Here is a 25,815-nt window from a genome sequence, read left to right as displayed (position 1 = left end):
CCGCCCCAAGTTGTGACAAAAAAACCCACAAAACAGCGGTGGGTGGGCGGGGGAAGCTGCTCCTGTCTTCCTCCCTTCCTAGCTTGGCTCCGCACCATGCGAAGCGCCGACTGGGGGACGGGGCCTGCAGCACGGCCTTATAGCACCATCTTAAGGGGGAGAGAAACAGGCCAGCAACAACAGGCCTCTGCCTGCTAAGAAGACAAGCCCTCCTCCCGACCACCATTGTGCTTATCTTTATTGCATGTTGTTTTTTATTATTATTTTTTTTGAGGTTGTTTTTATGATGTGTTAATTTTTATTGATTCTGTGAACCGCTTTGATCACCTCGGAAAAGCGGTATAAAAATAAAACATATTATTGTTATTGTTATTATTATTATTATTATTATTATTATTATTATTATTATATAGGCCTAAGCCCGGCCCCCCACAACGTGTGCTGCGGAACTCCTCCTCCAAGGCAGCCCAACCAATGGGCTGCCCTGGAGGACCAGAAGCTCCGCACCACTGAGCCCGACTCCCAGAGCGTCGCGGGGCGGAATGACCGCCCCTTCTGCCCCGCGCACCAATAGGGAGCCGGGGCAAGCCCCAGTGCATACTGGGGCTTGTAGTTTTTGCCGCCTCTAACGGCAAAACGGTCTGCCCGGCTAGTGAGCGACCATTTTTTTCTGTTGGTTCTGGAATAGTCTAAGGTGTCCAAATAGGTTTACCTCTCATAGGCCCGGTACATATCTTGGAGAATGTACAGAGTGGTGGCGGTCTTTTCACACACACACCCAGAGGGAAGCCGCAGCTGCCAAACCACACGGCTTCCCTCCAGCAGAAAAAGAACCCGTGAAAAGCGGGTTCTTTTAAAGCTGCAGGGGCAGCATAACAAGTGTGCCACTGGCGCACTGGTTATGTAAGCGCCCCGCAGCAACATGCGGACACCGCGCGGCACTTACATAACAATGGCGGCACCCATGTATACAGGGCACCACCATTATTACACCACCGCCACGTACTAGGGTTGTGGGGCGTGCAGTTGCTCCACCCCCATGCAACCCTAGTATGTGGCCAGACCGGCACAAAGAACCTCTATGTAAAAACAAACTACTTATTAACCAGTAAGCTCATATTTCAGCAGGTCACCATCATACTTGTGCTCTCTTGTGCAATGATTTAGTTAAGAGTGACCAAACCATTGTTAATGTGCTCCCTTGTGCAATTATTTAGTTAAGAGTGACCAAACCAGTGTTCAAATGATAACAAAGGCAAGGATTGAAGTCATTTAGAAGATATTCTTATAAGTTTAACTGTAAAATGGGCCAGACAAGTGTCAGACTGTATAATATAATCTTAACAAGCAAGATGGCTGAAATCTTTCTATATTTTATTATAATAGTTACTGTATATCCTCCCTATAGCTAAGGATCTTGGGGTAGCATCAAATAGAATCAATGGGCCCGAACAGAAAGGCCAAAATAAATCTGCTTCGGGTCACTTTGGAGGTATGCTGTTTAAATGATGTATCCACCCTAAGAGACTGGAAACTGTGCCAAAGGCATCTTCCACTCCTAAGGACTGGAGTGCAGCTTTGGTGCAGCTTCTGGACTTTTAAGATGCGTGTGTCATTTAAACAGTATACCTCCAAAGTGACCCGAAGCAGCTTTATTTTGGCCTGTCTGTTTGGGCCCAATATTAATATTATATATACTCAATCATTTACGACTTAAAATCATACAATTTAAAACTATTTTTAAAATTTTAGAGCTAGTGCAATTCCTTTAAAATTGGTATTATATGATTTCTGGCTGGTTTTCTAGCCAGCACTCTAGCTGCTGCATTTTGCACTAGTTGCAATTTCTGATTTGTCTTCACAGATAGCTCTATATACACTGCGTTACAGTAACTGAATCAGGATATTACCAGTGTATGGACTAAAGGCCCAAACAGACAGGCCAAAATAAAGCTGCTTCAGCTCACTTTGGAGGTATGTTGTTTAAATGACACACGCATCTTAAGAGGCCAGAAGCTGCACCAAAGCTGCGCTCCAGTCCTTAGGATGCATCATTTAAACAGCATACATCGTTTAAACAGCATATCTCCAAATTGTCCTGAAGCAGATTTATTTTGGCATGTCTGTTCAGGCGCTATGCTATCTTTGTCCAGGAAAGGCAGTAGCTCGGAGACCAATTGAAGCAGGTCCCAAATACCTTGAGTCATGGAATCCACCTGGGCTTCCAATGATAAAAATGGACCCAAGAGCACTCTCAACTCAAGATCTGTACCTGTTTCTTCATGGACAATGCAACTCCATCCAGGACAACTAGCTTACCCAATTTTGGGGCCTGTGAAATACCAGTCCATAGAGGCTCCATCTTATTGGAGGTCAACTTCAGTTTATCGGCCCTCATCCTGTCCATTACATCATCCGAACACTGCTCCAACATTGGTTTATCCCCAGCTGAAATGAATGACAAGGAGAAGTAGAGTTCAGTATCTTTAACAGAGTTTTGTACAGCTGAGATTTGTGCTTATTCTAAAGCAAAAAAGGGGATGAGGGGCATGTTGCTCTGTAGAGGTTGCTGGATTGTGATTCCCATGAACCTGAGCCAGCATAACTTAGAGGAAGCGATGATGAGAGTCGTAGCCAACAACATACGGAAGAAAAGATATTTTCCATCCCTGTTCTAAAGGAAACTGCAGGATATTCTTGCTGCACATTTGAACCACATTTGAATCTCATTTTGGGAGAAAAGTGGGATATAAATTCAATAAATATATAAATAAAGCATCTGTAACTGTGATTTACATTACTGTTCACACCATTTATATGTAGGATCAAGCCATATTTCATTACAAAACTACTACAGTATTATTGTTTTCAGCCCATATGAACAGAGGGATTGAGTTGCAGATAATGTTTTAACATTCCATCCATTTGGAAACTCACTGCAATAGATGCTGGCCCACTGAAGCAGGTAGGTCCCTAGGCTACACCTAGCTCAGGCTCAGTCTACGCCTTGCTTGCTCACTCCTTCCTGACTCATTACCTAAAATAAGTTGATGGGGTAAAACTAGCTATTAGCCGTCTCCATAATCAGTCTCTCAGTCATCTCTTTACAAAAGTCAGCAGGCAAGTCCTTCCTATAAAGATTCCCAGGCACACAGATCCTTCCCCCATCCCCAACCCCCATTTACATGAAACTGCAGCTTAAGAATCCACACAACCCAGCTACCAGCAGACTGACCTTTTGGGTCAGTCCACACAACCCAGCTATCAGCAGATCAGTCCCTACAGCACTTGTGAGCCCCGCCATACTGAAATGGAAGGCTAACATAATATAGTGGTTTGGTGTTAGACTAGGGCTGTTGCCACACTGCAGAATTAATGCAGTTTGACATAGCTTTACCTGTCATGGCTCCATCCTGTGGAATCCTGGGATTTGTAGCTTGTTGGGGGGTGGCTAAATAGCTCACAAAAAACTACAAATCCCAGAGTTCCATAGTACTGAGCCAGTTAACATGGAAGATTATCACACCAGCGCTTACTGTGGGGTAAGTGCTGGCAAATCACCTCTCAGACATTGAGGAAGTGCGCATGTGTGAAAGCCTGGCACGCTTGTTCAACGTCAGGGAATTGTCAGGTCGTTCTGGCATCACTTAATCATTCAGGGAGAGGGAATTTCCTCTGAATGGAAACTTTGCGTTTAGAGGAAATTTCCTCTCCCTGAATGATTCAGTGATGTGAGAGGGAGCTGACAATTCCCTAACGTTGAACAAGCGTGCCAGGCTTTCACACACACGTGCTTCCTCAATGCTTGAGAGGCAATATACCAGCACTTACCCCACGGTAAGCACTGGTGTGATAATCTTCATGGTGTCAAGCTGCATTAATTCTGCAGTGTGGCAGCTACCTAGACTCCAGAAAAGCAGGATTCAGATCCCCAAAAGCCAACAAACCCTATGGTGGGTTCACTTTAGGATCACCATAAGAAAGAAATGGCTTAAACAACAACTTCTACTACTACTATTACTATTACATATCTAAAGAGAATTACTTAGGCTAAAATAAAGATATTCACAAATTATTCATAATCAAACAGTGGCTGAATAAGTAATATGAACTTTTGGGAAATATCACATCTGTTCAAATAACAAAAATTAAAACTATCTCTTCTGCATCCCCTCCTTTCCAAGGCAAGTTCTGGTTGTCACTGGCTTAGAGAATAGCATTGAACAGATGGTCCATGAAATTAACTTGCAACTGCTGTGGAAAAGGCAAAGAAAATATTAAAAGAGATATTTAAGTTTTCTGAAAAATTTACTTTCCAAGTTAAAGATTTTATTTTAAAAATGTGGAGTTTGGCTTATTTTATGAAATGGATTGTGAGGATTAAAAGAGCCTTTGAATATAAGTAACATTATAAGGCAAAAACCAAAACAAAAAATGAAAAAGAAATGGTGGAACTATTTAATTAGCAATGTTCTCTCTCAGAGAAAAAAGCTGAAAATACATGGTTTCATTATATTTTCAGAAAATTATAAACTGTCTTCTAAAATCTAGTCAACTTGATGTCTTAAAATGTCTCTTGAGGGCATGAACTAAAGTGCAAAGGATTTTGTAACAGAAATTGATAAAATAATAGTAAGCTTGCTCTGTCCATAGTGTTAACGATGCTGACAGTTTGGATTCTGATCCTGTATTGCATTTTGGTCTCTATAACAGTAAATTAAAAAGCCACTTTGAAATTCTGGGTATTTGTGGTTTACTATTTCATTGTTTCAATCTGCTTGTCATAATAAACTGCTTGGTGTTAATAGCTTTGAGTTTCAATGGAGTTGGCTTTTTGCCTGCCTAAGATTGCCAAGAATCAGATTTGCAAAACCATTTGCTCTTCTGAAGAATGTGTCTGTCATGTAACACAACAAGCTTAGCAGCAATATGAAAATAAAATAACTGTTATGAGATGTGCAGGCATAGTTTAATATTCAACCTAAAGATTAGGATGCTGAGGAGGGACACTCCAGTAGGCATGGCTAGATCTAATGGGCTTAAGTTACAGGCAAATAAATTTTGGTTAAATATGTGAAGAAAGGTCTTACTGGTAAAAACAGTTGGGCAGCTGAACCAAGTACTTTGCTAGGGTTTTTGAAATGCTGAGTGTCCATCTGTTGGGAAGGCTCTAGCTATGGATTATGTTTATCAGGTAGGGAGTTATACCCTTCCAACTCTATTTTCCAAATATTAATATATGGCTTTTTATACTTTATAGCTGTCCCTAATACCAGAAGTAATAGCTTGCTGGTGTTTGCCCTTAGAAAATTACTAGCTCTTTCTTTGCCTTTTAAGATTGCTGTAGTGTCCCCTTGTCATTTCTCGGTGACTACTAACTTTCACTGAATAGCCTTCCTTTTTGGATTAAATGCTGGATTTCAGTTCATCACCTCAGCTAAATGCTTTCCCACTCCTGAATGAATTTTTGCTGCCACCATAACCATTATACAGATCAAGATCTTAGCATCAAAGATGTATAAAGTACACTGATGTACCACTGCCTATTAGATTCTACTGTAGTGATCAAAGAGTAGGATGTTGTTATTATTATTATGTGCCTTCAAATCAGTTCTGATATAAGGTTTCCTTGGCAAGATTTATTTATATGAGGTTTGCCATTGCCTTCCTGGATTTGTTTGTGAGTGTGGATGGAGTCTTATTCTTTGGAGGTCTATAAAGCAGATGCTGGATAGCCATCTGTTGGGGGTGCTTTGATTGTGAGTCCCTGCATGGCAGGGGGTTGGACCGGATGGCCCTTGTGGTTTCTTCCAGCTCTATGATTCTATGATGTTATCAGGATTGAACCAGCTTGAATGTAGAGAGGGGATACCTAGCTCTTGCCCCATAACAGCTGTCCCGTCCCTCATATGGAAAGCGGTCTGAAGAGGATAAGCTCTTGTTTCCATAGATACTATTTTCAGGTGCAAAGATGCTAATTAATCATGGTTCTTGCTTATGGGGAGAGTCTCCAGGTGAACAGGAGCTTCTCATTTTCCCTTTCCATGAGACGTGAACAATGGTGGAGGGGTGAGGCCAGATGCTCCCTTGCTCACATATTGATTCAGAGCTGGTAAGTAGCTTATGAAAAGACTTGTGTGTATGCAGTGTTGGAAGATAAAGTTTTTCATTAGACATTCAAAAACATAAAAAGTTTCCAAAATAGTAAAAAAATACTCCTTCAAGATGAGAATACATACTTGTTGTTAACTGCCCTCAAGTCAACCCCAATAAATGGTGACTCTGTAGATGAGAAATCTCCAAAAGGAGATATTTATGTTAAATCTCATTATCCGTCATACCAATTGAATTTGTGATATCCCATTCATTGACTTATACACTATTTTGGGGGAGGGTTGATTTCTAGTTTGTTTATTTTTGCATTATGTAACAGAAGCTTTTAATGTTTGGAAAGCTATAATCTGAGAGAATTTACTCTTACAGCTTCTTAAACTGTAACTTTGTAATTGTGATTAACATATTCACAGAAATAGTGAATTAATTTAATACCATCCGATGACTCCTACTGCAAAACAAAATCATTTCTGTTTACCTGCAGCTTTCCATTTAGTACTGCTATTCTCTAAATTAGTTTTTCCCAACCCAAGTTTTATAGGCTTCCCATCAGATTCAAACCCCCCCCCCCATATATATAATATAATATAATATAATATTATTTTCCCTCTAAATGTTGAAGGGTGGCATGCTGCAAGGTAAAGCATTAACCTCCAGAACCATCTTGATTTACAAGAATGACTTTTTCTTTTTCTATATTAAGTGGTTGGTTTCTTTGTTTGGGTGTGTGGTTTAACCAGGATGGCTGTGCTTACCAGGGTGGGTGTTTTACATGTGTGTCTATGGTGCAGTACAGACCACCCAAAAATGGTGGTCTGCAGGCATCCATTTTAACTCTGGAGGGACGCCACAGCCGCCAAACAGCGTGACGTCCCTCCAGAGTAAAAAGAACCCTGTACTTCTGGGTTCTTCTTGTGGCGCCCGGGTTAAGTCACACACTCATGATGTAGTGGACGCACAGTGATGTGCGGACGCTGCACGTCCCTTACATAAAGATGATGGTGCCTGTGTGGACGGGGCACCACCATCAGGCCGCTGCCATGACATACTAGGGTTCCAGACCATGTGGTTGCTGCATGGTCTGGAACCCTAGTATCGCCACCGCCACGCCCCTTTCGGCCCAACTGTCTCAGGTCTATGTCAGTGTAGGTTTCTCTCTGTATCACCAGTATGCCTTCTGCATACTGTTGTTGTGCCTTATAGGAGCAGATACATTATTTGGCATTTAGAGTCCAAATTTCATTTCTGGCCTCTAGTCTGTTGCTACAAAATGTAAAAAAAAAAAAAAAAAAATCTAAATAGTTTTTTTAATGGGGAGTAAAATGGTTTTTATCATGCAGGATCAATGCTCTGAGTAATCAAGGTGGTTTAGTCGTTACTGGGCTGAGTTCCATTGTAATAAATTCTAGATGTTGTTTCAGTAGAAATCATTTATGCATTATCATTAATGGCATTGTTATCCCACACTTCAGCTGTTTTAGCTGCAGCCTGATGTACAGTGGTACCTCGGGATACGAAATACCCAGGTTACGAATTTTTCGGGATACGAAAAAATCCCATAGGGAATTATTGTTTCGGGTTACGAAAGTTTTTTCGGGTTACGAAAAAACTCCGGCGCTATTTTAAATGGAGCCGCAGCAGAGCCGCGGCTTTTCCCCCATTAGCGCCTATGGCATTTCGGCTTACGAAGGCTTTTCGGGTTACGAAAGCGGCCGCGGAACGAATTAAATTCGTAACCCGAGGCACCACTGTATTCAGATGAGTACACTACTTCACTTTGTTCCCCGATTGATTTGGCATTAAATAAAGGTGAAATATGGTTATTATAACTGAATTACTTTTAGACAGTCTTATTTTCCAAGAAGACAAACTGTAAATATAACTGTGCTTTTGGAACTTTGTTCTTTCTCTTCTCCATCACTAATCTTCCCATGCTCTTTAAAGGAATATACTTTTACTCATCAAATTTGCAGATGACACAAATTAGGGGGAGTAGCTAATACCCCAGAGGAGAGGACCAAAATTCAAAATGACCTGAATAGACTAGAACGTTGGGCCACAGCTAACAAAATGAACTTCAACAGGGAGAATTGTAAGGCACTGTACTTAGGGTGGAAAAATAAAATGCACAGATATAGGATGGGGGACACCTGGCTGAATGAAACTACATGTGAAAGGGGATCTGGGAGTCCAAGTAGACCACAAGTTGAACATGAGTCAACAGTGTGACGCGGCAGCTAAAAAGGCCAATGCAATTTTAGGCTGCATCAATAAAAGTATAGTGTCTAGATCAAGGGAAGTCATAGTGCCACTATATTCTGCTCTGGTCAGGCCCCACCTGGAATATTGTGTCCAGTTCTGGGCACCACAGTTCAAAAAGGACATTGAGAAACTGGAGCGTGTCCAAAGGAGGGCGACTAAAATGGTGAAAAGTCTGGAAACCATGCCCTACGAGGAATGACTTAGGGAGCTGGGGATGTTTAGCCTGGAGAAGAGAAGATTAAGAGGTGATATGATACCCCTGTTCAAATATTTGAAGGGATGTCATATTGAGGAGGGAGCAAGCTTGTTTTCTGCTGCTCCAGAGACTAGGACCTGAAGCAATGGATGCAAACTGCAGGAAAAGAGATTCCACCTCAACATTAGGAGGAACTTCCTGACAGTAAGGGCTGTCCGACAGTGGAAACACACTCCCTTGGAGTGTAGTGGAATCTCCCTCCTTGGAGGTCTTTAAAGAGAGGCTGGATGGCCATCTGTCAGGGATGCTTTGATTTGGATTTCCTGCATGGCAGGGGGTTGGACTGGATGGCCCTTGCGGTCTCTTCCAACTCTAATGTTCTATGATTCTATGATTCTACTTTTTGTTTTCATTTAGTATTGGATAACATAAATGGGATGCATAAAGTTTTTTCTGTATATCTGTATTGGTGTTTTGTTGTATATAGCAAATATAATTTTCTTTTTGTTTACCATTTCCTGACATAATAAAACTATGCTTCGAAAACTACTACTCTTTGAATAAGAAGCTGTCCTAAGCTTGAATAATAATGTCTGTTTTACTTCCATCTAACTCTATTCATAATACTACTATAATCTGTATTATTGATGTCACTACTTGCATCTTTTCTAAGTATTGAAAATTGGAGTTTTTTAAGGAAACACGGGCCAAAATCATTTTAATGATGTATGCATACATAATTCACACTGTGCATACAAGGTGAATTATTTACTGCAGTGCAACTGATGCAACAAATTGTGCTACTGAAAGCAGTTGTGCATACAGGAACATTACATGTACTGCACTGTGTGTTGTGATGGTATATTTCACAATGCCACCCAATCATTGACATGTGTTGTACAGTGTTGCTGTTTTGCATTAGAGTTTGCATAGTGACAGCAGAGTGTATCCCCATATGAAAATATTTATGCTGAGGATGTTAGACTGCAGCCTAAAACTAAAAAATGATCAGATGCAGGATTTTGCAAAATTAATAACACCTTGCTTATCACTTCTTCAAATAATTTAATGTGTTGTTTCAACATTCTCATCATGTGGCAGAATTTGGCATTTTCTTATAAAATGATCTATCACTTGCATGTTATGGCTAATCACATTTAATTTAAGTGTCTTTGGCCTCAAACAGACGTGCTAAAAGAGCTGCTGTTAGGCCGTGTTGGAGGCGTGGCATTTACATGACACACGACCCAAATGTGGCCAGAAGCCATGTCGAGCCCATCCCAACCCAGAAGATCTGGGCAAAAAGGAGTGGGGGGAAAAATCAGCTCCTTTTGTGGCCCAGTTCAGGACCCAGATAGGGATAGGATGCGTGCAGTTGTCCCATTCCCAGTACAGACCTTTTGAGCTGTCTGTTTAAGGCCATAGCTTTATTTTTAGTGACTACCCCTTGTTTCAGTACCTCTCTTACAACTCAGTGCAGTCTACCATACTCTAGAACAAATTAAATAAATTTAATTCAAAAATGCCTTTATTAATAAACAACTAGTCAATTCTTTATAAGTAATCCCCTACATCTTAAAATGTCATTCCTTTTTTCAAACCCTGTATCTTAAATATAATTAACATGAATACTATTTTATTTGTCTTGAATAATGGTTAAGAGACTCCTGTTCTAGCAGTAGGCCAGGTTCCCTATCCAGCTCCACTCTAGTCAACTCAGAGTCATTGCTGTTACATTAGATAGTGGTCTGTTTGCTGTTAACTGTCATCGAGTTGACTGCAACTCATGGCAGCCCTATGAATGAGAGACCTGCTCCACTGTCCTGCTCAGATCGAGGCCATAGCTTCCTTGACTGACTTTCTATCCATCTAGAATGCAGTCTTGCTTTTTTTCCTACTACCCTCCGCTTTACAAAACATTATTAACTTTTCTAATGAGTCATGTTTTCTCATGATGTGGCCAAAGTACAATAACCTCAATTTAATCATCTTGGCTTCTAGGGAGAATTCAGGCCTGATTTGCTCTCGGATTCATTTATTTGTCTTTTTGGCAGTCCATGGTAACCATAGAATTCTCCTCCAGTACCACATTTGAAATAAATTGATTCTCTTCCTTCCAGCTTTCTTTCCATAAAATTCCACAACCAGTGTCCAAATTCCACAACCATACATAGAAAGGCATACAATGACATGGACCATCCTAATTTTAGTGTTCAATGATATACAGTATCTTTACACTTCAGGGTCTTATCTAGTTTGTTCATAACTGCCCTTCCAAGTCCTAGCCATCTTCTGATTCTTTAGCTGTGGTCACCACTGTGATTTATAATTAAGGCAAGGTATGGAAAATCTTAAACTATCCCTGTATCTTCATTGTCTACTTTAAAGTTATGTAAACCATCTGTAGTCATTCATTTTGTTAGTTAGTCTGTATTCTTGTTGAATTTACAATGTCTTAGACTTCTGTCTAGCATCTGGACTTGACTTCTATTCAAACCCAAAGTTTTTCTTCTAGTCCAATAATTTTCAGTCAAATTTTCTTTCTAGTCCAGAAGCAGTCTCTCTATACCTCAGCCAGTTACGTGAACTCAGACTTCTGCTGATTAAAAAGACTGCTGCAGAAATTTTATTATTCTCTTCTTCCATGGGCCATGGCCTTATGTGGTCTCAGCATCTTAGTCTTGTTGGTACCTACAGCTGATTCATCCATTCTTCAACAATCTATTTTCTGTAGACTTTCCTGTCTCCCTTCACTCTTAAGGCCAATCTTCTGTCTCTGCATGCACTTTTATTCTCTTTCTACAGACCATCTTGTCAGATGGACAAACCTATAATATTCAGAGTTGCCCAAATTCTGCTGCATTGCCTGACTGAACAATCCACACCACCTTTCCACAGAAAGTTCTAAATCACACAAATCATACCAACACAGTTTGGATTTCCTCAGTCATACGACTGGTAAAGGTGTGGCCCACAGACGTTTTGCAGACACAACCAGGACTGTTTTATGACCTTCCCCCAGAACCTCTCCCCCCAAAAAACTGGAGGAGGGATAAAAAAAATCCCCCAAACATTCTCCTAAGAATGTGGGGGAAGGAAACTTTGCTATGATCTAGGGGCCCTGGCACTAAAATGGCCTAAGGGCACAGGAGGGCATGGGAGGGGAATTCAGCTTGTTTTTGGAATTGTGGTCTTCTAGTGTGTCAGTCCCTAACCCCTAATAATTTAGCTTCTAAACCCTAATAGTTGTCCCTAGTCTCTTGGTATAGCAGCACCTAAAGCCTAACCATGTAACTGCAACTTAATCTTGAGAGATAAACCTTCTAAAACTATAGTAAAACAAACACTCCCCTTGTTTTAAGTCTTTTACAATAAAATTCATCACAAGTATATGTACATCTTTCTTTTCAAAAGTGGTTGTTTCTTCACAAGATTCTAAAGAGCTTATAGTGTCTTGTCTTGCAACAACTGAAAGATTCCTTTCTTTTGGTTTCTTCCACTTTATCCCACCATCACAGAAAAGAAGCCACATCCTATCTACAACATCTTGTGATGGCTTTTGAAATGCTTCCTTTTCATCCACTTAATGATTGATCCCACTGATTATTCACAGGGGCCTTTGAAAGACAAAATGGTATGTTTTGGTAAGCTGCACAGTAACCAATTTTACACTAATGCAGGCCTGGACAAATGCCATGTGAACAAATCTTGCCAAGCAAAACCTGTGATAGATATATTTTATGCAAACTCAGAAATGACTTGACAGCACACAACAATAACAACATAAAGTATGTAAACATTCATTTAGTACTTTAAGAGCTTATAGGGAACCCTTCAAATAAAAACTAGACTGCAAGTATTTCTTTAACTGGAGTAGATGCTTGTAATTTTTGCCTTTGAAAGGGTTTTCCCCCCCATAATCCATTGGTCTCAAAGTAATACCTTAAAATCCTCTTATTTATTCTAACTTATCTTGCTGACTTCTCTAAATACAGTTTTATATTTGTGATCCAGCTTTAGGTTCTACTTATTTTAATAAGGCTGTTCCCATTTATGCAGTAATACTTAAGGCAAAAATCTATTTGGGTTGCACATTCCATATCTAAGGGGCTAACAGCAGTAACCAAATCTTGGCTGCCATCTTGTTAATTCATTACAATAGTGTACATCTGACTCATGACAACACAATTTACTTTTTACAGTTGTTGTATAGGTTGTCTTTTCCAACCACATAATGATCAAAAGTTCTCCAAAGCTTACCTTTTAATCAGTTAAACTCCCCCCCCCCCCCAAATAGCTGTGTTGGGAGATGGTGCACCAAGAGATGTAGGAAATGTAACTGGGGGCCTCTGGCTGCTCCAACACCAATCACACCAAGACCACAGCAATTGGGTGGCCTACTCCTAAAGTGAGCCGCTGCTGCAGTCCCATATAGACCACCAGCAGAAGCAGATTTAATATCCTCCTCTTGGGGCCAAATCTTTCCTCCTCAGCACAACTTCTGTGTGGTTTCCAGCCACTTTGAGGTCATGTAAATACCATGACCCCAGAGCAGCTGAAGTCACTTTATTTGGCTTGTCTGTTTCAAGCCTATGTCTCCATACCAATGTCTCATGTGAGATCTCAGCTCCTGTTAAGATGAGGCAGGTAATGAAGTATGCCTTTGTTGATCTGAGGTGGAAAGAGCAGCCATCAGCTAGCTCTTTCTGGTCCCTACCTAACCTTGCAGTGATCTACCTGCATTTCTATTTCATAGCTTTCTTCTTTTTTAAAAAAATGAGATGTGTATAGGACCAAATGATATTTGTATGATAGCACAAATGTTTGTTCATATTGCTCTGAGCTTGTATGTAATTTAATTGCAGTAACAGAATAGATGAGAGTGGGTGGATAGAAGACAGAATGAGATGGAGAACCATCTAGAGTATCTGAGAAGGCCATGCCTGGTTAATTACCATGACATAGTAGTCTGAAGGACAAGATGAAAATGCAGCATAAACTATCAGAAGAGTAAATCAAAAATCCATCACTTCTGATAAGTGCTGCCTATTGCACACTGGCAGAACTAATTTTCAAGGGTATAAAAGAAAATTGGTATGAAATCAACAATACATTGATTCATATAATGTTTTCGTGTTATCTTGCAAGGGACTGGGCTGTGCTGGGCACCATGGCCTCCCTTTTTATTGTCTGGCTGGTTCTAATTTCATATCTTTCTTTGTATCATGGGTCATTTAAAGTCATTTCAACAGTAAACTATTTTCCCAGTATTTGTTTATACTTCCTCTTATTTGTTAGTGTTTATAAAGTGAGATCTCTGGGTATTTCCTCAAAAGGATGAATCATTATATTCCTACCAGAGCATTCAATAACTGTCTTCCTCTTTTGTTTTTTGTTTGTTTGTTTGTTTGTTTGTTTAATGCTTATTGTACATGAGAATTTCATTGTTGCTGGTTTTATGTCAGAGACATTTATTTTAACAAAAATAAAAAGCTATCTTCAATCTTATCCTTTACTTGACTACTAGAACTAAAAAAAGATAAAGATAGTCACTTGACATGAATGTCTAGTCCAGTAATGGTGAACCTTTTACAGACCGAGTGCCCAAACAGCAGCCCAGACCCCACTTATTTATTGCAAAGTGCCATGTCCCCCTGACTTTCTAGTAAGAAACTCTGGCAAACTCTGTGCTAGGGCAACAGCATGTGTGCCCACAGAGAGGGCTCTGAGTGCTACCTCTGGCATGCGTGCCATAGGTTCGCCATCACTGGTCTAGTCATAACCGACTGTAGGGGCCGGTGGTCATCTCAGTTTCTAAGCTGAAGAGCCAGCGTTGTCTGGGGACTATTCTGATGGTCATGTGGCCTGCATGACTGCACCGAAAGCTATTACCTTCACACTGAAGTGGTACTTATTTATCTACTTGCATTTGCATGCTTTTGAACTGCTACGTTGGCAGAATCTGGGTCAAGTGACAGAAGTTCACCCCATCATGCATCACTCGGGCCTCAAACTGCCAACCTTCTGATCTTCTGATCATCACAATTTGTGTCTTAACCAGTAAGCAACCACTTGCCTCAGATGTTGCTGTCAAATAACCACAGTACAACATGTTGGAAGTAAGGCCACAACTTTATTTGCAAACAATTGGTAGGGTTGGCACAAAGCATAAGGTCAGGATCTGTGCAATCAAACCACCCAATGTAGTCTGATTATCCAAACCGGGCACCCACCCGGTGCTTGGGATGACCTAGGGGCTAAGGAACACAACTTGACTGCAAACCTTGTCTTGCGTTCACCAATTCACAAAGCCCCTAGTCACCGGGAGGCGCTCCTGCGTTCTGGCCCCCGCAATGGCCAAACGCCTGCCCTATTCGCCCCCGGGTACCTATTGACTCCCAAACCAGAGCTCCATAGCCCTGGTACCACAACGTGCAGATCCTGGCCTATGCTGCTGCCAAGTTGTGACTAAAAACCACCTAACAACAGCGGTGGGCGGGCGGGAGAAGCACCAAGACTTGCTCCCTTCCACAGCTTGGCTCCGCTCTGCTTGAAGCCAAGCAACCAACTGAGGGAAAGGGCCAGCAACACGGCCTTATACAGTGGTACCCCGGGATACGAATGCGCTGCCTTACGAAATTTCCGGGTTACGAAAAAAATCAATTGAAAAAAACTGTTCCGGGTTACGAAGGTTATTTCGGGTTACGAAAGAAATTTTGGTGCTTTTCGGCGCTTTTTCGCACCAAATCGCGGCTTTTCCCCATTAGCGCCTATGGGTTTTCAGCTTGCGAAAGCTTTTCGGGTTACGAACGCGGCGGCGGAACGAATTAAATTCGTAACCCGGGGTACCACTGTATAGGCCTAGGCCCCTCCCTCCCTGTGTGCTGTGCGGGGCCCCGCCTCCAAGGCCCAGCCCACCAATGGGCAGCCTTGGAGGACCGGAAGCCCCGCACCAACGAAACCGTCTCCCAGAGCGTTGCGGAGCGGAAGGGCCGCCCCTTCCACCCCCGCGCACCAATAGGGAGCTGGGCAAGCCCCTGAGCACTCTGGGTCTTGTAGTCCAGCCGCGTCTAGCGGCAAAACGGTCTGCCCGGCGAGGCGGGCGACCGTTGCATCCCTTTAGAACTACACTACCCCATTTAATCTATTCACAGTGCACAACAGTACAGAAGGACTGGTAGTGACTTGAAAGCAAGTAACAAGAGCTGATTAGTCCAAACACCCAGCTACAAGAAGCCCACCAATGTAGTGGGAGGGTATCATGAAGTCAGTGATCCCCTCCCACTACTCTCCACTAAAAGCATTCAGTGATCATAAATCTTTACAAATGCTGAAGAGGCAAAACCCTGGACCACCTACATATTGAATCTCACTCAGTGAGTAGAACCTTTTTACATAAATATCTGAAGATTTTAATTTTTAAAAACACACATACACTCATAGCCATGTCATACATGCACATACATACCTTAATTATAAAGCAGCAAACTCTGTACATGAATCTTCAGACCACATTGACATAAACGTAAACCCACAAAATCATTCTAGGAAAGGCTATAGGCATCTCTAATGTGAAACAGTTTTGTTGTCAAGTTCAGTATGAATTGAAGACACCATTGGAACTGCCTTCTCCCAGCAATCTGGTGAAACTATACTAATTATTCCTTTGAACTCAAATGTCTCACAACTACCAAGGAGAATCATACAGTGGGAAGAGACCAGAAGGGCCATCCTGTCCAATCCCTTGTCATGTGGGAGTACACAATCAAAGCACTCTTGACAGATGGCCATCCAGCCTCTGTTTAAAACCTCCAAAAAGGAGACTACACCACACTCCAAGACAACATATCCCACTGTCAAACAGCTCTTACCATCAGGGAGTTCTGTTTCTGTAGGTGGAATCTCTTTTCATGTAGTTTTAATTCATTGCTCTGTGTGCTAGTGTCTTAGTATATGCTTTATCTTTGTGCTTGGGAAAAAGCAGTGAGCTAAAGGTATCTTGTAAACCTTCATATTCCAAATAAGATGTCTGCATGAAATGTCTTCCTGTAATCTTGAGAGATTCAGAGTGAGATTAGTCCATTACATATTACTGAAGACACTCATCTGAACTGGGAAACACAGAAGTGTGGATCAGGTGACTTTATTTAAAAGACAGTGTTAAGTTTGTAGGCATTTTGGTATAACTTTCGGTTTATTATGGGCACATGCAGTAAAATGTCATGGGTAAGTATTGTGTATAAGGAGCATCAGCAGCCATTGAGCCTTCCAGCAAACTCTGTATACTGTTGCCTTTGTGTTCATTACTTGTCAGCCAGTTTCCATTTAATGCAATTTAATGCAAAGTCTTCTTGAAACTAAAAGACATCTAAACCATGACATTTCATCAGGATTTCAAAATCTAATATTAACACAAATTGTAAAGGTATATGTGTGTTCTTTCAATGCAAGCAATAGAGTAGATTGCCTGATGATTACATTGTCACTGGAAATGCAGACTGTGACTTCACTGCCTGATCCCATTACTGTTTTTCTTTTGTGCTGTTCTTGCTTATAACATATTTTGATTGGTCTCCTTCTGTAGATGTGTTTGGCTTGTGGGAGAGTAGATTAAGCAACAATAGACTGAGATAACCTTCTCCAAGGTGGTTGGTCATGTGGCATTTTCCGCCTACCTTGACAGGATCAAGATGGTCACCAAATATTTGCAGATCCAACAGTGCTAATTCAACCTTTGGTGCTTCTGTGATTTAAGCAGGAGAAACTGAATACTAATATTGTATTGGAATAAATTTCATTGTATGCAGGTCAAAAAATATATCCTAATTATTCAAGCATGCTGCTGCAGAATTCTTTAATCCAGCCTTGAACAGGAAAGGAGGTTGTATGTTTGGATTTTGGTTTGAGATGTACGTGAAGGATTGCAGTCAGGAACTGGAAACATTCTACTATTAGTTTTAAAATTTGAAAGGATGTAAGAGCTTGCATAAGGGATAAATTTTCCTTTATTGAAGGGCTGACCCTACCATAAATCAAAGTGAGAGGCCACCTAAGGAATAAGAATTATGTTTCCTCTAGAAGTTGTCTTTCAATAACCAACTTGCTAGCCATGCAGTAACTTAAAATGTCAAATGAGCATTTAGAAGTATAATTTAGGAAGCCAAATAAAAGGGACAAGCAAATTTACCAAGGGAATGTGAACATAGGAAACATAAGAATTGTAAGTATTATCAGTTTGCAGTGTCTCACTCTCGCCTCAATACTAGACGAGAGGGGGCTGAAGGAAGAAAATTGGGTGGAAAAGGCCTCATTTTTGCCCCTCCCCCAGCTAAATAGTGAAAAACATATAAATTATTTGGTTGTTGTCATTGTATTTTTCTGTCAGGTTGGAAATGCATTTCTGGGATTTTTTGGCTGGTCTTCCTTCCCTTGGGGAAGAATGGTGTTACCTGCTCTGTCTGATGCAGACATGGGGAATCAGGTTGTCTTCCAGAAGTTATTGGATTGCAGCTCTCACCATTCACTGCAATTGCCTATGCTAGCAAGGGCTCAAATCCAGCTGAAGTAAACCCACTGTATCATTGGTATTTACCCACATGTTGACTGACCATTCAACAATTCATTCAACAGTTGCAATATAACAGGACTAACCAATAGGATTCATGCCTAGTGCTGCAGGGAATTGCAGTTGTATGACAGATAGAGGACCACATGATTTGTATCCCTGCTGTATGCCTCATTTTCATTATCTACAATGAGGCATAATGGCAATAGCAATAGTGCTTACATTTCTGTACTGCTTTATAGTGCTAAGCGCTCTCTAAGCAGTTTACAACATGATCACCAATTGCCCCCAACAAGCAAAAGGATGGATGGCTGGGTCACCCTGGAACCCTGCACAATCGAACTCACAACATTTTGGCTGCAGTACCAGCACCATATGCTTCTTCACTATCCCCTGCTCTCCACTGGCCACTAAATGTCTGCAGAGTGACAAGATGCCTGACAGGAGAGGCAAGGGTTCCCCATCTAGTACAGAAAATAATAAATATAATAAAATATGTAGGGTAAGCTTCAGAATTAGTGCTTACATGAGATTTCTGAACTCACCTTTCAAACACACCTCACTTTACCAAACTTTTTTGTAAATAAAGATAATGTAGGATTTTAATTTATGGCTGGCATCCTATTTGTGACTTCTGATGTATTAAGTCATATGACATCATAAATCTTTGTTTTCATTTTTCTTTTCTTTTTTCTTTTTTGGTCTTTGCAGAGGTCACAATTCTAAACCGACCTCATAGAATGATTTAAATATCCCCAGCTTTCAGCTACTACTGGCACCACTCTGCAGGCATTTAGATGGCCAGTGGAGAGCAGGGGATAGTGAAGCAGCATAGGATGGAACTATGGCAGTTAAAGCAGTGTCAAACTGCACTATTTCTGCAGATTAGACCTATCTTTTTAGCATCCACAGTGTGTGTAAATTTCAGTTCTTTAAATATAGCCATGTTCATAAAGCTAATCTTCTTTTTCTTCCTCCTCCCCTCTCCCTTCTTCCAGGTCATAGTCTTGGGTCCACAAAGGTGGCTCGTGCACAGACATTTCCCAGCTACACCTCAGAGCAGGATGAGGAGCATGAGCCACGTCTGTCACTGTCTAGCAGCTATGGATTCAGCTACAGCTCAGGCCTCATCCAATGACACATACCTTGTGTCTGACCAGAGAGACAGTCGATTGCGGAAGCTGCCTGTAGGCCCTGAGAAACTGCTTGGTTCTTTCTTATGTGTCCACAGATGACAATCTTTAGGGAAAAATGAAGACGCAAGTCTCCAGGCTGGTGACAGTGAAACCGAAAGCTTGGATCACTGCTTCCCTGAGGCAGAATCTAAGTCTTTTATTTATTTAAATTTTATATTTGGTTTTGTCTGTGTGTTTGGGTTGGATTTTGTTTTTGGTTAAAAGGAGAAGAAGAAAGAATTCTCTTTGAAATCCGGATGGTGCACAGTTCAGATTTCTACATGACCACAAGACTATCTGCTCTGGAGAAGCTGAGCATAATGTGACACTTTCAGTGTGAGGCTTTTGCCAGTCAGTCAACCCTGTTATGTATGTTCATCCACCACTGTGGCCACTTTTATATCCTAGGCATCAGGCTACCAGCTGGGTCATTCTTACTCAATGAACAAAATTTTAATAAATACTTCAGAAGGAAGGATGCAATCCTCCCAACAATTATGCACAGCTATGCTCATTGTCCTCAGTGGGATTTATGCATTTTAAGTAACTTCAGGACTGTAGCCTAAAGTTGCAAATCTGAGAAGGAACCAGGGACTACTAAGCAGATTCTCATAACTACAGCTAATACACAAAATAGATGAATAGATAGAATCTGTCAGTGGGATGGTATCACGATGCTTAGTAGTCTTTCAGAAAATAGATTGTCTTGTGTATTAAAAGGCCATTTACCTAGCATATTTTCCACACAAAAGTTTTATATCCAGATTCTGCTCTTACCTCTGCACATTCTGGTCCTAATTATCCACACCTTCCCACTGGGAACAGTGATTATAGATGTCAGGGGAAGACTGTCATAAAGCATCAACAAGGCCTTTCCACTGTAGATAATATTTAAATAGTCAAGTTTGAATTTACAGTCAGTATATTTTTAACTATGTATACTGTGCAGGGGAGAATTGACACCACATCACTGAATGCCAGCCCCATGCCCCATAGCTTTATAGGGCAAGATGCTTCAATTTTGAAAAGATATAATTTAAGTTCAGTTCTTGTTACTAAAGTCTAGTAACTAACAAAATGGATGTGCTCTTCTTTTTGTTAGCATTTTTGTTGTTGTTATTCTCACCTCCTTCTATTGTCTAATTCAGTTATTCCTGGGACCTTATGTACAGCCATAAATGAATCAGGATGAAATTTCACAGCTGTTTATATCATTGCAATGTTGACTTTTTAACTGTCCCCTTGCAGTGGATAACCACATGCAACTGGGTTGTGTAAAGCTGATTTTTGAGTTTATTGAACTCCTGTTGACCCACTATGCTCAGTTCAGTCATTTCCCAAAGAAGAAAAATGAATCACACCACTGAGCAAAAGAAGTGGAAAAGGAAATGTTCTAAGTAAGCCCTAAAAAGCATTATGTGATTTAAAAAATGCTGTTCCAAGTTAGTACCTCCTACAGGGAATAACTATGTATTCACACTGTTACAGAACAATACTGCTTTCTCACCACTCCAATATTAACATCTCCAATTTCACATATCCTTCCAGTTCTGGCCACAATTGGCCCCATACCTGTCCTCCTCTTAGAGTATTACCGTACTTGCACACACACAAAAAAAACCCTAACTTTTTTAAATGTAAGAAACATTTTGAATGACACCTCACCTCCCCCCCCCCCAAAAAAAACATACAGTTTTGAATAAAAACAAAAGAATCATGAAACAAGCAATCTGGTCAACATACTTTGGCACTAGTCAAGTAACCAATTCATTTTTTTTTCCAAGTACCAAATGTAATCCTGATTAAAGGCCTGTCTAAAGAAGGCAATTTTCAGCCTCCCAAATGCAAGGAAGGAGGAAATTGGATGCTCTGACTGAAAAGGCCACTATGTTTAATTAATGTATTAAACAATACGTATTTTTAATCTGCTTTCCGATCACGTTTTCAGAACTGCTTTCAAAAATAACATAGACAAGTAGCTGTTTAAAACAAGCCACATTAAACTATGACCCATAATTATAAGCTATAAAAATACTTCCATCTACCCCGCAACAAAAAAAAAGTGGTATCAACATAGGTGCCTGGCAAAGATGTCAAGGGAAAATATTCACGTTTCAGGGCAAAAAATTCAGTCACCATCCCAAAGAAGGTCGTCTGTCTTTGTATGACAGCCCCCCCACCCCCCCAATAAAGGACACTTCCAGGGTTTAATATCCAGACAAACGTGTGGAGACAAATAGTTTTTCAGATATCCTGGTCCCAAGCTGCATAATGCTTTAGTAGCCAAAGCTAAAACATTAAAGTCATCAATGTACACACAAAAGAGGATCAAGGACGAAAGCTCGCCCAGTCCTGAGCTCATATCTAAAGCCCAGCGGGATACTTGGTGTTTGTGCTTATCAGGTTTTAAGACAAAAAATAAAAAATGAAAACCAGTGCTCCAAATATGCTCCATGAGTAACCTGGCAGTAGTTTTGGCACCACATGTAGTTTCTGAACTACGCTGCCTGCCTCTCATCTAGGAGAAAACTTTATTTAGCACTTTCCCATAACACAGTTCCATGGAAATTTCCATTCTGACAGCCTACCAAAAAAGGAAAAGAAAAAAGTCAACCTGCATTGGGGAAATGGCCGTATGAATACCTGTGACTTCTTGCATAAATTGTCTAACCTCTCAACTCTGAAAAGGTTTGAGCAAGTCATTTCAAGATAAACACAGTAGCTCTGTACATGTACAAAAATATGTCCCCCTAAGGATCAGGATATCTGTCATGGAATGCTTCTTTCAGAGAGACCTGAGCTGTCAGTCAAAATGACAGGAGTAATTCTGATAGGAAGTCATCAGGTTGGTTCCCACCCACCCCTGTGTTTTAGAGATGTTATATAAAATCCATTGCAAAACATGAAGTGTGTTGTAAATTAGTAAAGGCACAGACACAGTAAAGGGCATAAGAGTAAATGTATAAAAGGAAATTATTTTGTTCTGTGTACTTCGGTTTCCATAAAGGTCATTGTAATGAACATGTTGGAAACAAGCCCCCAAAGCACTAGAAACTCGAGGGAGGAACATACATTGTGAGCAGACTGTCAAGCAGTTGAATTTCCTGCCTTTCATTGTTTTATCAGACCAGTGCAGGATGTGCTGAGCGGAAAAGAGTGAGAGTCCTCCCCACTGGCCCTGTAAGATCAAGTTTTATCTATTGCAGTTTGAAGAATTGAAAAAAGGGTTTTTTTATAAATGGTGTGGAAGAAATGTCTGCTTTGATTAAATGTTTATTGATACATGGTAGTGGGAGGTTTTTCTTCTCCCAAGCCATTCCAGCAGTCTAAAAGGCTGCAGGCTTATAGACCTCAGTGAACAGTTGCTGAATGAAGCTGGGGAGTGATCTGATGGGATTAATTATGTAATCTCCCTGATGAACCCAAGTTCTGTTGTTTATTCTTCTTAACTCACCCACTGCATTTGCATGGCCCCAAAGCAGCAACCTCTTTGGTGAAACCCAACACTATTTCTGATCGTGGGTTGTTGCCAAACATTCCTCTGGGGGATCTGCAGTAATCTACATTTGCTAATTTAAATATTAAATTGTATTCACACTTTTCCTTTAAAGAAAAAAGTTCGGTTCAAGACAATGAATCTATTGTCCAAACATTTGCAATCTCTTAACAATAATGGAACAAGATTTTACACAGGATGAAAAACTCCCTATATTTTCCACTAATACCATTGTTGCATTATATTGAGAAGTTATAACTCTAGATAAACACTCAGCATCCTCCCAGCAGGCATGTACCATTAATTTAGCTTGGATTCCAAATAACATTTGAAGAGTGAAAAATTCCAGTAGCATAGCTGTACTGAGATAATGTATAAACTCAGAGTTTGTGTTGTTGTGCAACAAGTTGTAGGACCATATAAAACTGGTTTAGATTCCTCCTTTGCACTAACTCTAAAACTTGATTTCTGCCAGTGGAATGGACCACATGCTAGTACAAAAACACCATTGGATTTAAGCTAATGCCCTTGGACTCTAAACATATGTTCTCTAGATAAGAATACCCAATCCATATATATATTATGTTTCTCAAGTAATCCAGATGACTATATTTCCTTCTCGTGCTTAGAAATTAGTCCTATTATTTCAGTTAAGTGTAACATTATAACATATGTTCAGCATTGTACACTAAATGTGCATCACATAACCTCCCTGTCTAGGAGTATCTTTATATACTTCTTTCATAGCATATTCTGTTAGAGTGACATGTCATAAAGGCAACTGGGCACAATTCCTTTTGATTGGTGAAATAGATGTTATTTTTTTATTACTTACAGCTGTGTTCCAAAGGCTGCAAGAGCTTTCAGAATGTATTGCTATATCATTAAAAACAATATACACACACAGGGATTACAATGTGAAGGATAAATTAAAAAAATTCAACAGCACATTATCATTCTTTATCATAAATCCTAGAGGTTTAATATGAGGCATCTATAGTGTACACCGTTGCATGTCTAATACAGCTATGCAATTTGCCCAAGGCAAATAAACTTCCTTCCACTCCAAGCAGTTTTCTAGTGCAGTTGATCAAATTGCTTTTTGATAGATAAGAAAATATATTTGACTGGGCAAACTGCTGCGCTGTTTTATCCTTAAAGTTTATTCTGTACACATACAAGATAACAGAGGGATGTATCTGAAATCATTGGGTGGCCACAGTTATTGTCAAATAAGTCATGCATGAGATTCTTGATCACCCCAGTGATTGCAACACATGCTTCTGTTGATGTAATAAAGCCAAATTATTAATCCAATGTGTTGTGGACAGATAAAAAAATATGGTAGTTGTACTATATTTAAGAAGTTCCTAAATTTGGAAAAGAAACTTTGGAGTGATGGCAATTCCCCCCTACCTGTACATGACACTATAGAACATTCTGTACCCAGATATAGTAGCTCAACAGACTCATCCATGCCAGCTAGTTGATGGAGCAATCTGTAGGGATGGCTGGCATCTTCCATTGACCCTTCAGTTCAAAGTCCAAATTCTATTGTGATCTCAAACAAGCTGACTAAAAAGTGCAACATTTTACAGAAAAGTTGATAGCTGAATAATGGTCACATTTCATGATACATCAATAGCTAGTAACTGCCTTCTGCATCCCCACCCCTCTGACCTAACACATTATTTTTCCTAATATAAAAGTAAACATCAGGAACCTGCTCCATTGAAATACATGAATCACCTTGTAAGTGGCAGGCATGGGGCTTCCAACACAGACTGAGGTATTGTTGAGCACCAAAGGTTAAAGATCTCCTACCAGTCCACAAAATTCCACATCCTGATCGGTGCCCTTGGGCTGAGACAGAATGTTTTATTTTTAAAAGGGGGGGAGGGAAAACAGAGACATAACTACAATCTGCATTTATAAAGTATGTAGTTTGGCTCTAATTTATTTCATTTTGACCACTGATAATAATCATAGAATTGTTTAAGTGAACGGATGAGAGTTTTCCTAAACTTTTAACATTCTTTGGGATGGAATCTAATCTTTGTTAATTATTCTAAGAGTAGGACTGGTTAGTCTTGATAACTAGTCCACAGTTAAAATGTGATTTTCTGTTTGTGTTATGATGAATTAGTAGTGCACAGTTAATAGGTATGGCACAAAGTCCTTTCTTGACTCTATCTTGCCTAATTATTGCTGTTATATTTATATATGGAGTGCATTTCTTCTCTATCTTTCAAAACTACAATCTTTCCAAAGATGGTTTACAATATAAAACATAAAAGTCAGTATCAATTGCCCAAATCATTAAAACTTCAACCAACCATACCTATTCCACATATCCCAAAACTACCTTCTTGTTTCCCTGGTGATTTTTTAGGTTCTTAGAGAGTACTGTGGTAACAATAGCCCCATACTTGCTCTCACATGGCAATTCGATTTTTTTAAGAAAACAGTTATATTCTTATATTAGGCTAGAATGAATTGTTGAGGTTCATCATACTTAAAGAATCTCACTTTCAAATACAGTGCACTAAGAAAACCCCAATTTTAGAATCATTAACAATTGGGGTGGAGGGATGTCATTCATATCTAGTTCAGCAAGAAACTTCAGTTAAAGAAAGACTGCCCTAACATCTGTCATGGATAGAAAGTAATTTAAGTGTGTATGGAGCAAAGTGGGTTTCAGCTGTTTTAAAACGGCATTCAGCTGCTGTTCACTGATGCTCTCTTTTGACTGAATGGTACATTTACTGTTATTTCTTGTTCTACTAATGGAAAGAATTAAATACACTGCTCTTCTGCTCTGTGTGATGTGATGATCCAGTTTTCCCTGTGAACCAAAGCATTTATGAGATTTGAATTAAAACCAGATTAAACAAATGCTAAGATGTGCCGTGCAAGTTTTTCTCTCCAGAGCTGAAATGTTTGCGCAGAACAGACCGTTGACGCATCTGAGTTATATGAGAGAGAAAAATATATAAAGAATGCTTTC

General features: G+C 40.2%; 1 protein-coding gene across 2 annotated transcripts in view; it reads left to right on the top strand.

Moving 5' to 3' along the window:
- DOK6 (docking protein 6) overlaps window positions 1-25,703 on the top strand; it is a 299,546-nt gene extending 273,843 nt beyond the window's left edge. For both annotated transcript variants that reach the window (XM_042463443.1, XM_042463442.1), the window contains one exon: window positions 19,136-25,703. In XM_042463443.1, coding sequence (XP_042319377.1) covers window positions 19,136-19,275 — 140 coding nt within the window. In that variant the 3' untranslated portion in view covers window positions 19,276-25,703. The remainder of the gene's footprint in view (window positions 1-19,135) is intronic.
- The last annotated feature ends 112 nt before the right edge of the window (window positions 25,704-25,815 follow it).

Source organism: Sceloporus undulatus, chromosome 4 (assembly GCF_019175285.1).
Source record: "Sceloporus undulatus isolate JIND9_A2432 ecotype Alabama chromosome 4, SceUnd_v1.1, whole genome shotgun sequence".
Lineage (NCBI taxonomy): Eukaryota > Metazoa > Chordata > Lepidosauria > Squamata > Phrynosomatidae > Sceloporus > Sceloporus undulatus.
Note: the sequence above shows the minus strand (reverse complement) of the source record. Positions and strands in the feature narration are given on the sequence as shown.